This window comes from Pristiophorus japonicus, chromosome 2 (genome assembly GCF_044704955.1).
Source record: "Pristiophorus japonicus isolate sPriJap1 chromosome 2, sPriJap1.hap1, whole genome shotgun sequence".
Taxonomy (NCBI): Eukaryota; Metazoa; Chordata; class Chondrichthyes; family Pristiophoridae; genus Pristiophorus; species Pristiophorus japonicus.
In genome coordinates, this window is record NC_091978.1 from 351,898,936 (window position 1) to 351,917,144 (window position 18,209).

Consider the following 18,209-nt stretch of genomic DNA (forward strand, 5'->3'; position numbering starts at 1 on the left):
GTACCGAACTCCTCCATGCTCCTTGAAATTGCACCTTGACCTTCTGGCCAGCCTGCCAATGCACCGAGCATTTCATTGTACATAGCCATCAGCCGTCGCCCAATCGGAGTCCTCATCTGAGGTCTGTGCAGCAGAACTCACCCTCCGAGAGCTGGCACCTGCGCTATCCTTTCCCCTCTGCCCTGGCTGCAGCTCACTTGTGCCCTGTGTCTCACCATGTGAAAGTGCCGCCTCTAACCTAATGTATGCGGAGGGTCAGTATCTGAACTGGTGGCTATGAGTGTGAAATCGAGTGATGGTGCATCTTCTACATCACTTCCGTCTTCCTCTTCCACTTCCTGCTCCTCCACCACTGCCTGGCCTGGTTGCAGTTCTAGGCTATCTGAAAGGAGAAAGGCACAAGGGTAGGGTTGCAGTGAGGGGAGGGGGGAAAGCAGAAAGTGCATGCTTGCATCATCTCCAGCTTGTAAATCAGGAGAGATAACGGGGTGAAGGAGATAAGGAGGGTGATGTGATGAGGATGGCTAGGTATGAGGATACTGTCATCCTGTATTGTTTCGGTCCCGCCGCTGGCCACAGTCTCAGCGATGGCCGTTCCACTTACCTCCAGCACCGCCTCTTCCATGGGGGTCAGCTCATTCAGACGCGCCTATCCTCCATCGGTTTGATCCTGCTGCTGCTGGTTGTGAGCCGCCTGGTCCTGCAAGAGAGAGGGAAGTGCATCATTGAATGTGGCGCAATGTGTTTGGGTGATGTGCCTGTCATGGGTGAATAGCTGGCAGTGTGTGCAAGCTGTGAGATGTTGGTGTGAGGCCTATAGCAGTGGTAAGTGTGAGGGTGAGGTGAAGCTACGAATGTGAGGTTTGAGTCGTGTTTGTTCGAGATTGTTGGTAGTTTAGTGATGGGGATGTGATGCATTGAGCAGTGTGTGAGGCTATGGTGCAGATGGTGGGATATGGCATTTGAAGATTAATTCACTGACCTTGACTACTCGTGTGAGGTCATTAAACTTATTCCTGCACTGCATCCATGTCCTCGGGGCTACACTGCTTGCATTGACAGCAACGGCTATCTGCTCCCATTCCCTTCTCAGCGTGGGTCTGGAAGGCCTCCCAGCTCCCTGTGGATGAAGGAAATCTCTCATCCTGTCCACCTCGAGTTTTGCAACCAAAAATCTGGGAGCTTCCTCTCTCTGCCATGTTGTGGCAACTTCACTCTTCCTGTAGGTGTTGTGGCAACTTCACTCTTCCTGTAGGTCACACATTCCTATAAAATGATTTCCAGTACCTGCTGCAGCCAGAATGTGCCTCCCCTTTAAGAGATGCAGGCTGGCTTTAAGAAGTGCAGGCTAGCTTTAATTGGTGCTAGCCTTGGACAAAGTTGGCTCCCTGCTGAGAGGTGCAGCCATTCGACAGCTTGTGTAGCAGTGGGCTGCACCCTGCTGTCATTTAAATTAACAAGCAGCACAAAGATTCCTTGCTGCCTGCAACTGAAGGAACGGGCGTGGGGTAGTTGCACATCATGATGCCCGCACCTGTTGTCAGGCCGTAACGAATTTCTAGACCAGGATTTTCAGTATTGGGATCTGCTCCAGGAGCAGTTCTCTTTAGGGGGAGAAGACCAAGTTAAAGTATTTTGAATGGCTTGGTGATGGTGATTTGTCTCAGTTGGTTGCACTCTAGTCTCTTAGTCAGCAGGTTGTGGGTTTAAGTCCCATTCCAGGGACTTGAGCACATCTAGGCTAGCATTACCATGCAGCACTGAGGGGGTGCTGCACTGTGGACAGGTGCTAACTTTCAGATGAGATGTTATCCCCAGGCCCTATCTGCCCTCTCAAATGGACCTAAAAGATCCCATGGCACTATTTTGAAGAATAGCAGGGGGGTTATCCCTGGTGTCCTGGCCAATATTTATCCCTCAATCATCATCATAGGCAGTCCCTCGGAATCGAGGAAGACTTCCTTCCACTCTTGAAATAAGTTCTTAGGTAGTTGAACAGTCCAATACGAGAACCACAGTTTCTGTAACAGGTGGGACAGAAAGTTGTTGAGGGAAGGGGTGAGTGGGACTGGTTTGCCGCACGTTCTTTCTGCTGCCTGCGCTTGATTTCTGCATGCTCTCGGCGATGAGACTCAAGGTGCTCAGCGCCCGCCCAGATGCACTTCCTCCACTTAGGGCGGTCTTTGGCCAGGGACTCCCAGGTGTCGGTGGGGATGTTGCACTTTAGCAGGGAGTTTTTGAGGGTGTCCTTGTAACGTTTCCTCTGCCCACCTTTGGCTCGTTTGCTGTGAAGGAGTTCCGAGTAGAGCGCTTGCTTTGGGAGTCTTGTGTCAGGCATGCGAACAATGTGACCTGCCCAGCGGAGCTCATCAAGTGTGGTCAGTGCTTCAATGCTGGGGATGTTGGCCTGGTCGCGGATGATAATGTTGGTGCGTCTGTCCTCCCAGGGGATTTGTAGCATCTTGCGGAGACATCGTTGGTGGTATTTCTCCAATGACTTGAGGTGTCTCCTGTATATAGTCCATGTCTCTGAGCCTTACAGGAGGGCGGGTATTACTACAGCCCTGTAGACCATGGGCTAGGTGGCAGTTTTGAGGGCCTGGTTTCAAACACTCTTTTCCTCAGGCGGCCGAAGGCTGCACTAGCACATTGGAGGCAGTGTTGAATCTCGTCGTCAATGTCTGCTTTTGTTGATAAGAGGCTCCTGAGATATGGGAAATGGTCCACGTTGTCCAGGGCCGCGCCATGGATCTTGATGACTGGGGGGGCAGGGCTGTGTGGCGAGGACAGGCTGGTGGAAGACCTTTGTCTTACGGATATTTAGAGTAAGGCCCATGCTTTCGTATGCTTCAGTAAGTACATTGACTATGTCCTGGAGTTCAGCCTCTGTATGTGCGCAGACACAGGCGTCGTCCACGTAGTAGCTCAACGACAGAAGTTGGTGTGGTCTTGGACCTGGCCTGGAGACAGCGAAGGTTGAACAGCTTCCCACTGGTTCTATAGTTTAGTTCCACTCCAGCGGGGAGCTTGCTGACTGTGAGGCGGAGCATGGCAGCGAGGAAGATTGAGAAGAGGTTTGGGGCAATGACGCAGCCCTGTTTGACCCTAGTCCGGACGTGGATTGAGTCTGTAATGGATCCGTTGGTAAGGATCATGGTCTGCATGTCGTCGTGGAGCAGGCGGAGGATGGTGATGAACTTTTGGGGGCATCCGAAACGGAGGAGAACGCTCCATAGACCCTTGCAGTTGACAGTGTCAAAGGCCTTTGTAACATTGAAGAAGGCCATGTATAAGGGCTGGAGCTGTTCCCTGCATCTTTCCTGCAGCTGGCGTGCTGTAAAAATCATGTCCGTTGTGCCCCGTAGGGGACAAAACCACACTGTGACTCCGGGAGGAGCTCCTCTGCCACAGGGAGAAGACGGTTGAGGAGGACTCTAGCGACGACTTTCCCAGTGGTTGATAGCAGGGAGATTCCCCTGTAGTTGCCGCAGTCGGACTTGTCCCCTTTTTTAAAGATGGTCACGATCACTGCATCTCTGAGATCTCCCGGCATGCTCTCCTCCCTCCAGATGAGAGAGATGAGGTCATGTATTCACGCCACCATACTTCAGTGCCTCAGCGGGGATTCCATCCGCTCCCGTAGCCTTGTTTTTAAGCTGTCTTTTGGCTTTTTCCAGCTCGTGCAGTGTTGGGGTTTTGCCGAGGTGGTGGCGGATGGCATGCTGCGGGATGGAGTCGAGAACACTCGGGTCAAAGGCAGAGTCTTGATTGAGGAGATCTTCGAAGTGCTCCATCCAGCAGGCCCTGACTGCCTCGGTGTTCTTGATGAGTGTTCTTGGCCAGCAGTGGGGTGGGGCCTTGGGTGTTTGGGCCATAGGTGGCCTTGACTGCGATCAAGAATCCTCGCACAACATGGCTGTCGGCTCGCTGCTGTATATCCTGTGCTTTCTCCATCCACCACCTGTTCTTTAGATCTGGGTTTTTTGTTGGACCTCAACTTTCAGCCATCTGTAATGATGCTTTGCTGCTCTCGCGTTGAGTTGTTGATAAAACAGACTATCTGGTCATTATCACATTGTTGTTTGTACGAGCTTATTGTGTGCAAATTAGCTGCCTCGTTTCCTACATTGCAATGGCGACTACACTTAAAAATAAAAGCACTTCATTGGCTGTAAAGCACTTTGGAACATCCGGAGGTCATGAAAGATGCAATATAAATGCAAGTCTTTCTTTCTTGTATTCTATTTGCACTTTTAAAGATATTAAACCCATTTTTACTTATATCTACTTTTGACATAATTATTGAACAGGGGACAATATGGCCCCTAGATTTGCCTGTTTATTTTGTTCAGTTTCTCTGAAAAGTTACTGTTGTCTGAAATAACCAGCAACCCACGATTTGTAATTGTTGATTCTCTTTGTTACCAGATCCGCGCACCCACTGGCAAAACTTCATGGCTCTTCAATTATGGAACGTCACCACTTGGAGTTTAGCAAGACTTTACTTGCTGATGAGGTGAGGTTCTAACTTATGTGGGCATCTGCGATGAGCTGGAGCCCTCTTGCTAAGCCCAGCACTGTGATGGACTGATAAACACAATCAAAGACTTGAGCCAGCAAGAATGCTTAGGGTGAAATAAAACAGAGCATAGCTCAGAGAGGCAGTGAAATTCACCTTGGTTGGTAAAACAAAATGGCCACTGGCTCATCGGCTTCCCCTTTTACATTTCGCCCTACTTTCTTTTCCATTGACTTCAAGACGAATTTTACCCCTGTGATATATTCACAGAGCACAGTACACACAGCTTCCTAACATGGCAGGCAGCTCTCTCGGAAGTCTCCGGAATTGCCTGGTTCTGTTTAATGATTAACCCTGCAATTGCAGTACACAATACGTCCACATCCACAGTGTGGAGCTACAACATTACAAGCTTACAGACATTACACTTCTCCCTCCTTAATGAAGAAGCCCTCATAACAAACATCATACATAACTTTCATGTTTATACATAACACAGGATATAAACTTTTTTTTTCCTATTTACAAATTTAACTTTACCACTTGTTTTCTGTTTCGAAGAGGATACCTTCGCTCTCGAACAGAAGCTTCCAAACCGATTTCACACTCATTTGAGGCTCATCCTGAGGAACATTTTCCTCCACGGAACTTCCTTGATTTTCATTTGAACTCACTCTAACTTCAGGCTCTTTGTTTTCCTGACTTGGACTCAGACTTTCATTCTGATTCTCTCCTGGATTTGTTTCCAGTACATTGGATTTAGTACTTGCTACTGGTATATCAAAACTATCTGATGAGTCAGAAATAATTGAATCATTCCCACCTTCAACTCCTTCCATGTCTGTAGGTAAAATATGATCAATATGAATAAACCTAAGCTGTCCATTATCAAACATCTTTACCAAATATGTGCGAGAACCACATATCTTCACCACTCTTCCTGGTAACCACTTTAACCATTTATGGTGATGGTTCTTCACTCTTACCTTCTGGTTTAATTTCACACTTCTCTCTGTTACTCTACCTTTATCATGATTCTCTTTCTGTCTTAATTGTGTCTCTTCTACGGACTGTGCCAAATTTGGCTTTAACAACGAGAATCTGGTTCGTGGCTGTCGTTTGAGAAACAACTCTGCTGGTGTTCTCCCAGTAGTTGTATGAGGAGTATTTCGATATGTAATCAAAAAATTAGCCAATTTGTGATCCAATGACAACTGTCGTTTCCTTGGATTTGGATCTAACATTTGTTTTATGAGGACACGTTTTACAATTTGTACAGTGCGCTCTGCTGCACCATTCGAAGCAGGATGGTATGGTGGAACCTTGGTATGTTTCACACCATTTTTGCTCGTGAATTGTGCAAATTCTTCTGAATGAAATTGTGGTCCATTATTCGAAACAATTTCTTCAGGGAGGCCAAATGAAGAAAATAATCTTCGTAAAATATCCAATGTTTTACTTGTTATTTTCCACATTGGAAACATCTCAACCCATTCGCTCTCACTGTTGGTGCTCATGCCAGGCAGCAAATGAAGGGTCCTTCTAACTCAGCGAAATCAATAGCCTTTACCACACCCTGGGAGGCCATTTCCATGGCTGTAATGGTACTGGTGGTGGTTGCTTGCTTACCGATTGACATGTTGTACACTGACTCACGATGTACTCTATATCTTTATCAAGACCTGGCCACCATAAATAACTGCGTGCAAAACTCTTGGTCAAACACATTCCCAGGTGCTGGTCATGGAGATCTCCTAATAATTTGGACCTGAATTTATTTGGTATAACGACTCTTGCACCCCACATGATACAATCTTTATCGACTGATAATTCATTCCTACGAATGAAGAATGGATGTGTATCTTTGTCTGTTACGTGGTTTGGCCATCCATTTGCAATAAAATCATACACCTTTGACATCACTGGGTCACGTTTGGTTGCTCTACCAATCTCATCAGCTGTGACTGGCAGTTCATCAATGTATGAAAAATAAAACACTTCTTCCCTATCGGGTGTAACTTGCGATGGGGAAGGCAATCTAGACATTGCATCAGCATTACTGTGATCAGCTGATCGTCTGTATTCGATATATGTATATACTGACAAAATCAAAGCCCATCTCTGCATTCGGGCTGCAGCTAATGCTGGAACTGGGGACTTTGGATGGAGGATTGCTATTAGGGGCTTATGGTCTGTAACGATGGTAAACTTACGACCATACAAAAATTTGTGAAACTTCTTGACCCCAAAAATTAATGCCAAAGCTTCCCTTTCAATTTTCGCATAATTACTCTCACTGGCACTGAGAGTGCGTGAAGCAAAAGCAATTGGTCTCTCCTCCCCACTACTTAATACATGAGAGATTACTGCCCCAACTCCATACGGAGAGGCATCACATGCTAGCTTAATCTCCTTAGATATGTCATAGTGAACTAACATGGTGCTCTCTACCAATTTGCTTTTACACTCATTGAATGCTGTATCGTATTCTTTTGACCACTTCCAATGGACCTGTTTTTTCAAAAGTTCATTCAGTGGATGTAATACTGTAGCCAAATTTGGTAGGAACTTCCCATAATAGTTCAAAAGACCCAAGAATGAATGAAGTTCAGTGACATTCCTGGGAGTGGGTGCATTTCTAATTGCATCCAATTTTTCCTTGGTCGGATGTAAACCATCTTTGTCTACTCTGCACCTAAGTACTCCACTGAGTTTTTAAATAATTCACACTTATGAGCAGACACTCGTACTCTGTGCTTCTCCAGCCGTTTGAGGACTTCATTCAAAATGTTATTATGAATTTGCCTATTTGGTACTGAAATTAGTATTTCATCCAAATAACATACTACCCCTTCAATACCTTGCAAAATCTGGTTCATCACCCCTTGGAATATGGCAGGGGCGGAAGACACTCCAAATGGTAGCCTATTAAATTGATATAGGTCTAGATGAGTATTTATAGTCAAACATGACTTGGACTCCTCATCTGTAAGTAGGCATTCGTAAGATCCAGTTTTGAGAAGATCTGACCACCTGTCAGTGTTGTGAACAAATCTTCTATATTCGGCAATGTATTGGGGACATTACTCTCTAGAACCTAGTTTACGGTTACTTTATAATCACCACACAATCTTACCTTACCATCGGACTTAGGTACAACAACAATTGGTGTAGCCCAATTACATCGATCTATCTTACAAATAATGTTCTCATTCTCTAGTCTTTTGAGTTCTTGCTCAACTTTCTTCTTGAGTGCATATGGTATGGAACGTGGCTTATAGCAAACCAATCTAGCGTCCTTCTGTACCCTGACACTCGCCTTGAATCCTTGGATCGGACTGCCTGTTTCACAGAGCACCTTTGGATACTTCTTGATAACCTCATCCGTTGATGAAAATCGCGCTTCCACACAGAAAATCTTACTCCAATCCAGCTTCAGTGAGCTCAACCAATTTCTTCCTCGTAAGGCAGACTTGTCTCCTTTTACTACTATTAGAGGCAAGTTCTGAAATTGACCTTTATATTTCACCGGTACGGTGATACGGCCTACTACAGGAATTTTCTCTCCCGAGTAGCCTCGCAGCTCTATCTTGGATTTCTCCAGTTGGAAATCTCGCAATTTGTCGAGGTACAGTGACTCCGGTACTACACTCATGGATGCACCCGTGTCATTTTCCATTGGTATCTTGAATTCCGCAACATCTATGTGGATTTTGATGCTTTCCGAATCGCTGTCCGTTAACCTCGTGCTCCTGATGATGTGTAATTCTAACATCTCGTCCTGTTGTTGTTCTTCCATGCTATGTAGTCTCTTGGGATTTCTACTCATAGCTTTGAACGCTGGACTCATAGCTTTAAAAGCTGGTGTACCCTTCAGTCGGCATGCATTCACAAGATGCCCAGTCTTTCTGCAGAAGAAACACTCTGCCTTCACGTATGGACAACTTTGAGCAATGTGTTGTCCTAGGCACCTATAGCATGACTTCGACGCTCTGTTAGAATTTCCAGTTTCTGAGACTTTCGGCCATTGAACCTGTAGGTGATTTACCTCGGTTGACTGACGACCGTAATCATTATTTAATTCTCGGGAATATTGTTCGGCCATGCCCATCGACCTCGCTGTCTGACAAGCAATCTCAAAAGTCAAGTCATCCTTCATCAATAACTTCCTTCTGATCGCATCATTTTTCACCCCACAAACAAAATGATCCCGTAATGCTCGGTTTTGAAAGTTTCCAAAATTACAGTGCATCGATAGCTTTTTTAATGCTGTGATGTAATCACTGATACTTTCATCAGTCTTTTGATTCTGAATCCCAAAACGATAGCTTTCAGCAATTTTTAATGGTTTGGGGTTATAGTGCAGCTCCAGCTTCATTAAAATCTCTAAGCGTTGTGTCCTTTGGCTCGTCAGGCACAAGCAGATTTACAAAGTTTTGTATAATGCCGGACCTGCCATCGATAAGAAGATTGCTTTCTTACGTTGCAACACAGCCCGGTTCTGGACTGCATTATCTGGAACTTCGATTATGTTATTTGCAGTGAAATACATTTCTAGCCGATCCACATATGCTTTAAAACGTTCCCGGTCATGTCTATATTCCCCCAAATATCCCAATACACCTGCCATTTTAATCTCTAGCTGTTCACACCGTGTGCTGTATTTTACCCCGGATTTTGTAGCTTTTTTCCAAAGACGGAAACTTCCAAAGTCTCTCTGTCGGCTGGCTGAATCCTTCACCAATAAAAACTAAGCTTTAAATCATCCGAAAAATCCTATTTCAGTCACCAAAAGTGATATATTCACAGAGCACAGCACACACAGCTTCCTGACATGGCAGGCAGCTCTCTCGGAAGTCTCCGGAATTGCCTGGTTCTGTTTAATGATTAACTCTGCAATTGCAGTACACAATACGTCCACATCCACAGTGTGTAGCTACAAACATTACAAGCTTACAGACATTACAACCCCTGTTAACTCCGAGAGGGGAAATAAAAAGTGCAAAACTGAGGTAACTGAAGAAAGATTATAAAACAGTTGAGGATATACAGAGATACAAAATAAAAACACAAATGCTGGAAATGTGAAATACAAACCGAAAATAGGAACATAGGAACAGGAGGAGGCTAAACAGGAGGATGCCATTTAGCCCTTCGAGCCTGTTCCACCATTCAATGGCTGATCTGCAACCTATCTCCATATACCCACCTTTAGCCCATATCCCTTAATACCTTTGACTAACAAAAATTTCAGATTTAAAATTAACAATTGATCTAGCAGAAGAGAGTTCCAAACTTCTACCACCTTTTTCGTGTAGAAGTGTTTCCTAATTTCACTCCTGAAAGGTCTGGCTCTCAATTTTAAGACCATGCTCCCGAATCCTAGAATCCACAACCAGTGGAAATAGTTTCTCTCTATCTACCCTATCCATTCCCCTTAATATTTTGAAAACTTCAATCAAATCACCCCTTAACCGTCTAAATTCCAGGGAATACAACCCTAGTTTGTGTAATCTTGTAAATCTTGTTATTGCTTCATGCGCACGACAGATTGGTCAGCTTTTGAATGTAAAGACAGATTAATGTCTTGAGAATTACTCTTCTTTAGAACTGTACTGAGAACGAATTACTGGATGAGGTGCAAGATCTGGCCTATGTGCCTGCTAATGCAAGTATTTTAGGGCTTTTCGTGATACCAGTTACAGCCTCACTGGTATCCAGTCAACTAAGGTGAAGGTTCAAGGCTCATTGTGCAGGAACTCACAAGGTTGAAAAGATTAAATGAGAGGATGAGGCAAATCAGGAAGTTTAATTCGATGATGCTAAGCTTAATTTTTTTAAGTTAAATTTACAGGGGGTAGAAAAGACTGAAGGGGCGATTTTATCCCTGACTGCCTGGCAGAAATCGGGTAGGATATTGTGCCATGTCCTGCTCCCTTTCCGCTGCTTTTTATGTTAACCTACTCTTCTGAACAGGCGACATGGAAACCTACCTGAAACTGGCGAGACCCTTCTTTAAATATGCAAACATGCGGAATGACATAATCTGGGGCTTTATGGCGTGTTAAGCTTTATCCAGGGGAAAAAGGTGTGATTGGCACAAAAGGAGTCAACAGAACTTTTTGGAGGTTGAGGAGTGTTTGAGCATTAAGCATAAGATAGAGGACTTTGAATTCAGCTTGACATAAAACTGAAATTGCTAGGGTTGGTTTGGTCTTCCAAAAATTGGATCAATAATTAATATGGTTTGTGCTATACCTGTATTCCTAACTTAAGAAACACGTTACGTTTGCTGCAACTCATCAAATTACAAATCAATTATTTTTGTCCCTCATGCAGTTTTCTGGAATTTGCATCCCACGTTTTAGATTCTCTACCAATCTTCCCTCTATCCTTCCGGTATCCTCCGGCAGCAACAGCTTGTGAACGGCCTGCGCGGGACCTCCCAGTTGATGAGCGCCCGTGCACCTTGGGGGAATAATGTTCTCCACAACACTCCTCACCCTCACATCTGGGAGAGTGCATGGCCAACCTGCCCACAGAGCTCAGCCAGTAAAGCCCTTGAACCACCGCTCACAGATGCAGGGGAATGGCAGAGATCAATTCTCTGTGACTATTCTCTTCCATCAATTGTGAACTCCTTGGCTCAGTTGGGAATAGTCTTGCCTTTGAGTCAGCAGGTGCTGAGTTGAAGTGACATTGCAGAGATTGAGCACATATTCTGGCCTGAAACTTCAGTGCAGTTACTGAAGGAGTGTTGCATTGCCAGAGGCATAGTCCTGCAGATGAAACATTGAATGGGTGCTTCAAATGACTATTAGTAGAAGAGCAGAAAGTCTTGGCCAACATTTCTCCCTGAACCAACACCACCATAAATTAATTGGTCCATCATAAGAACATAAAAACATAAGAAATAGGAACAGGAGTAGGCCATACGGCCTCTCGAGCCTGCTCCGTCATTGAATAAGATCATGGCTGATCCGATCATGGACTCACTTCCCTGCCCGCTCCCCATAACCCCTTATTCCCTTATCAGTTAAGAAACTGTCTATCTCTGTCTTAAATATATTTAATGATCCAGCTTCCACAGCTCTCCGAGGAAGCAAATTCCACAGATTTACAACCCTCTGAGAGAAGAAATTCCTCCTCATCTCAGTTTTGAATGGGCGGCCCCTTATTCTAAGATTATGCCTCCTAGTTCTAGTCTCCCCTCTCAGTGGAAACATCCTCTCTGCATCCACCTTGTCATGCCCCCTCATAATTTTATACGTTTCAATAAGATCACCTCTCCTTCTTCTGAACTCCAATGAGTAGAGGCCCAACCTACTCAACCTTTCCTCATAAGTCAATCCACTCATTTCCGGAATCAACCGAGTGAACCTTCTCTAAACTGCCTCCAAAGAAAGTATATACTTCTTAAATATGGAAACCAAAACTGCACATAGTATTCCAGGTGTGGCCTCACCAATACCTTATATAGCTGTAGCAAGGCTTCCCTGCTCCTTCATCTCATTGCTGTGGGTGGGATTTGCTGTGTGCAAAATAACTGATGCAGTCAACCACGTAACAGCAGTGACTGCACTTCACAGTAACTGATTGTATGTGAAGGGCTTGGGGATGTCCTGAGAAATGTGATAAGGTGTTATATAAATACATGTTTCCATACTCCCCCACCTCTCTCCCTATAAAGAAGGGCGTCACTTTGACTGCTGCCTTATACCCTCCCTAACAACATATCTAAGAGCAGATATTTCCTACACGAAGAACTACAGGTGTTGTAGTGTTCTACAGTATCACTGGGCAACCATTCTTAACTCTATCTTGTTCGTTCTCTTCCAGACTTTGAACATTTACCAGAACTTGAACAGGCGGCAGTACGAACATGTCTTCCATCTGATGGATATTGCTATCATTGCTACAGACTTGGCACTCTACTTTAAGTAAGGGACAGTAAGTTTCCTTAACTGAGGAATAGTTTTGTTATTCTTTGAGTACACACAATGTACGGAAAGAGGAGTAAACAAGGTTAGGTAGTGTCTTATCTGAAGCACTGATTTCAGTCACAAAGACTTTTTTGAAGAACGAAGTTCATATGAGATCTGGAGAAAAATGATTATTTTGCTACATGGGTTTAAATTCTTCATTTGGACTGCAATAGGTTTGAGTTCACAACATATAATCAACCAATCCCAGTGGGCAGGCCCCTCGCTGGGGGGGGGAGGGGGTACGAAGTTAGAAGATTACCTCCTATGGGCACACTTAATGAGCACAAATTCAAAAGTATCTTGGGCAGAGAAATGGCAGGTACAATTTAATATTAATGTAGGGTTATGAGAGTTGGCAGAGGGAAGATTGAAGTGGAATATGTGCCATATGGGAATGTACTTGAGGTAATGGAGCAGGAGGGAGATCTTGGAGGTTTTAGTGGAAAGGTCACTAAAACCATCAGCACAATGTTCCCAGACTTAAAAAAAAATGTTGGGATTTGTAGCAAGAGGTAAAACATAAACCCAGAGATGTTGTTTTAAAGCTTGAAGGGCCGAATGGCCGACTCCTGCACCTATTTTCTATGTTTCGATGTTTCTATGCAAAGCTGTATCTGGGCCTAGTGAGAAACGTACAGTTTTAGTTTCCTTATTTCAAAAAGGATATTCAGTTATTGGAGGGGGTTCAGAGAAAGATATTCAGTTATTGGAATACTGAGAAGGATATTCAGTTATTGGTGGGGGGCGGGGGGTGACAGAGAAGGATATTCAGTTATTGAGGGGTACAGAGATGGACCACATGGTTGATCCCAGAACTTAAGGGAATGAAGTATGGGGAAAGAATAACTACCCTGGGTCTCTTCTCTCTTGAAAAGAGAAGCCCGAGAGGGAATATGATAGATGTTGTTAAAATTATGAAAGTTTTGGATAAATAGGATGCAAGTAAGCTTTTCTGCCATGTACAGAATTTAACCACAACGGGGGAGGGCGGGGGGGAACATACATAATTCATGAATTGCAGGACAACGTTTTTTACTAACAGGGTGGTGAGTATGTGGGACACATTACTGGCACGGGTGGTGGAACAAGAAACCTTAATGGGTTTGAAGAAGGAAGACAGGTTCTTGTCAACAAATGGGATTCAGGGTTAATAGAAATGGGACCAAGGGAACACTGTGGATAGGTGGGCTTGATGGGCCGGAGGTCTTCTCCTGCCTGAAACTGTGATGGTAGGGCCTATTTTTTCTCCTGGCGGGAAGCCGGTGGGAGCAGACACCAATCCTCTGCGGGTATGGGAGTCGGAGTGTTGATGCTGAGCAGAGTTTAAGACAGTGTGCCCTGGGAGAGATGAGCCCGCTGCCCTTATCAGTTTGGTTCAGGTCAGTCTGTGCCGGACAGTTTTGACATGTGACGTCCAAGTACAGATCAGCTCGGACTAAGATTCCCAGTTCAGAGTTGTCACCTTCACACAGAACCTAAGTCAAAACCCGAGTCCAAGGAGATAGGGAGAGAGATTGGGCATGTGACAGTGGCAGTGCTAGGGGAGCTTGGCCACACCTTGTGCAGTGCAGGCGGATTCTGTTTCAGGGTGGATAATAGCGCGTTATAGGATTACCACTAGTTACAGGTATAATATTGGGCCATTACACCTATTACTACATATGAACTATTAGTGAATTATTGTATTACTTTTGGTTATGAGGGGAAGCTGTTACCAGCATTACTATTAGTTATCAATGCAATTTCAGTGAGTTACCATTAGTTACTGGTGGAATCAAAATTCCTCCCACCTCTGGTTCCCCCTATGCAAATCCTTCTCCACCCTCGGTTTTCTGCTCTTTGCCTGCTCGCGGATGACTTCCTGGTTCTCTGAATTTCTTACACAACAGCTGCTGGCAGGGAGCCACGAGAAAAGATACTCGACTACAGAGGGCCCAACTGTTGCACGGTAAATACAGTCGCATTTGCAGGCGTCACATGCTCAGACGTCACGTTGCCAGATGTCAGGTGGTCATTCATCACGCGGTTAGACACCACATTGTTATGTGTCATGTGGTCAGAATGTCACATGATCAAACCTGCAGGAATGCCTTCGATCAAAGTTGCCGACCCGAGGTTAGATGCTTGGTCAGTTATGGCAGGAAGAGGGAGCCACATCCACCGCCAAAACCAGCGGGTTAAAATCGCAGATAGCGGGAAAGGGAGCCGCTCCATTTTTACTGCTTCCTCACCCCCCCCTCCCCGCCCATCCCCTCTTTTCAGGCCAATCGTGGAGAGTTGAAATCTCCCTCTGTGTTACTCGTTCAATGTCTGGATTTCATATCTTTCCAAATGTTAGCAAACCAAAAACACATGTTCGCAGCTACATACCTGCATGTATTTACATATATGCAAATCAAGGAAATGGTGGCCCCCAAATAGTGGCAGCATATAACAGAAAAAGGCAGGGAACTGGTTATGCCAGGTCCTGCCAATTCCGGGAGTTCACAGTTACCGCCCCTTGCAAGGCCAATGACACCCAGGGAGCAGAGCTGGAAACAGGGAATCCTTATGTTGGGAGTTCCCACCTATCTGGTTCAGAGGGAACCCAGTATTTACTGGAGGCCAGTACATCGAGAGAGATGAGATATACCATTCTCCAAATGGGTGCAAGTGGGTCCCACTGGGGATTCCTCCCAAAGAAAAGATTAGACATTGAAAAAAAAATGGTTTGGTTCCTTAGACAGGAGACTGAGTGGAACACGTTGAGGTCTCGGGTAGGGATCAGTTACTAGACTCTCTGGTCACATGGGGTTGGTGGGGGCTAGAGATGAGCCTCTAGGCCAATAAGCGCCCGCTGGCCCTGTGCAAATGAGATGCCCACCCACTGTCCTTGCAACCCCTGGCGGGGTCAGTGCTAAAAGGCACCAGGGGACACAATCCCAGTGCTACCATGAGGGTCATGACCACCCCTCCAATTTCAGGGCCAGTGTATCACAGTCTATCCTGTGTGTGTGTGTGTGTTTATGTGTTTATGAGTGTGACTCTGTGTGTATATGTGAGTGTGTGCGTCTGGTTGAGGGTGTAAGAGAGTGTGTATATGTGAGGCTATGTGTGAATGAGTGGGTATTTGTGAGGGTATATGAGTGTGTTTGTATATGAGTGTATGTGAGATTATGTGAGTGTGTGTATATGAGTGTATTTGAGTGTGTTTATATATGAGGGTATGTGAGTGTGTGCATAAATGAGTGTATGTGAGTGTGTATATGTGAGGGTATATGAGTGTGTTTGTATATGAGTGTATGTGAATGTGTGTGCCTATGTGAGTGTGTGTTTATGTGAAATTATGTGAGCATGTGTTTATATGTGAGTCTATGCATGAGTGAGTGTGTGTGCGTAATATAAAATGTTATCATTTGCATCTGTTGCAACTGTGGTCAAACTATTTCAAAAATAATTATTAGATGTATGTCTTTAGGGGATAGCACAACACTATAATGGATCTTCATTATAAAACCCAGGACAAGCACAAAAATACCTTTTCCTCCAACATAGTTTTGCGCTGAATAAATCATGGAATTCACAATTGAGAGTATAACCCACTGTTTAATATTCAATAACAACCCTGAAAATTGCAGAATTGAAACAAGGTGTTATAGTTTTGTGAAAATGAATGTACTCTGGCACTTTAAAAATATCGGGCATACTGTTGTGGTGGCCCGCGTTTGATAAGTGCTACAGTTCAAAAACTTATGAGGTACGAGTGTTCTTGCAGTGCCAAAAACTTTACTATTACACATTGGAAACTATACTGGAGCATCCTTGACATTATCAAAACATTCTGTGAATAATGGTATAAATAAAACTCTTCCAGAGCAAAATCCTTTAAAAGCCCAGAATGCTTCCACTGTGCTGTTGGGCTGGAAATCCCAGCCTCCCCAGGTCTGTTCGGAGTGTCTACGGACCCGGGAAGGCATCGCAAAAGCTGGTTTTCAGCACACAATGCGCATGCGCTGAAAACCGGCTTTTCTGATCTGTCAAGCTGGAACTTGACAGATCATCCGCATCTCGGGAGCGAGGACATTTGCATGGGCAAGATTGCAGTATTTACCCATCTCTTGCCCAGAAAATGTCCTCAAAACTCTTGTGCCTGATAAAAGCAGGCACATAATCTACTTTTACAGGTATAAGAGTTTAAAAACATACAAATATATAATAAAATTAAATGAAAGAAACACATTCTTTTTTTAAATCCTGAAGACTACGTTACATTTATTTTAAATCATAATTTTAAAAACTTTTTAAAAACTCAAAAAAAATTTCTCTAAGATATTAATTTTAATTTCAATTAATTTTAATTATGTGAAATGTGTTTTTTATTTTTTATTATGTGTTTAGTGTGTTGGTTTTTTTCTCATGAACAGCAATGAGAACTCGTAGATATGGAGTTCCAATTGCTATTAATGAGAAAGCTGTGGAATACAGTACCTGATTGGCTGAGCAGTCACACATGACTGCACCTTCTGTGTGGGAAGCAGGAGGATGGGAGCACGCTTTGCAGCGCGGGAAGAGAAGGCCCCCCACTGGAATCCCACGCTTCTCCTGGACCACCAGGTAAATTCGTAGAAAGGTTTCAGGTCGGAGGCAATTGCCCACAGGAAGTCTCCGACCTGAAACCTTTCTACGAGGTTCTGAGCTAGTTAGAGTGGGTGAGAGCGCAGATGAACAGGATCCCAAGAAAGAATGCAAAAGGCAGGAGGCAACAGAGCAGAGTAGCACTGGGGTAGAAGGGACAATATGTATGAATATAAAGGGACTGCAGGAGGGGTCAAAACTAAAAATCGTGGTTTAAAAACGAGTATTAAAACACTCTACCTAAACGAACGCAGCATTCGAAATTAAGTAAATGTGTTGACGGCACAAATCATTACAAATGGGTATGATTTGGTGGCCATTACAGAAACGTGGTTGCAGGGTGGCCAAGACTGGGAATTAAACATACAGGGGTATCTGACAATTAAGAAGGATAGACAAGAAGGGAAAGGAGGTGGGGTAGCTCTGTTAATAAAGGATGATATCAGGGCAGTTGTGAGAGATGATATTGGCTCTAATGAACAAAATATTGAATCATTGTGGGTGGAGATTAGAGATAGTAAGGGGGAAAAGTCACTGGTGGGCGTAGTTTATAGGCCCCCAAATAATAACTTCACGGTGGGGCGGACAATAATCAAGGGAATAATGGAGGCATGTGAAAAAGGAACGGCAGTAATCATGGGGGATTTTAACCTATATATCGATTGGTCAAATCAAATCGCACGGGGTAGCCTGGAGGAGGAATTCATAGAATGCATACGGGATTGTTTCTTAGAACAGTATGTTACAGAACCTACAAGGGAGCAAGCTATCTTAGATCTGGTCCTGTGTAATGGGACAGGAATAATAAACGATCTCCCAGTAAAAGATCCTCTCGGAATGAGTGATCACAGTATGGTTGAATTTGTAATACAGATTGAGGGTGAGGAAGTAGTGTCTCAAACGAGCGTACTATGCTTAAACAAAGGGGACTACAGTGGGATGAGGGCAGAGTTGGCTAAAGTAGACTGGGAACACAGACTTAGCGGTGGCACAATTGAGGAACAGTGGAGGACTTTTAAGGAGCTCTTTCATAGTGCTCAACAAAAATACATTTCCAGTGAAAAAGAAGGGCGGTAAGGGAAGGGATAACC

General features: G+C 44.4%; 1 protein-coding gene across 1 annotated transcript in view; it reads left to right on the forward strand.

Annotated features, from left to right (window-relative positions):
• Window positions 1-18,209, forward strand: part of LOC139234938 (rod cGMP-specific 3',5'-cyclic phosphodiesterase subunit beta-like) — a 107,766-nt gene that overhangs the window by 69,725 nt on the left and 19,832 nt on the right. Inside the window, exons 15-16 of the mRNA XM_070865876.1 lie at window positions 4,429-4,516; window positions 12,359-12,459. Of these exons, the coding sequence (XP_070721977.1) occupies window positions 4,429-4,516; window positions 12,359-12,459 (189 nt within the window). The remainder of the gene's footprint in view (window positions 1-4,428; window positions 4,517-12,358; window positions 12,460-18,209) is intronic.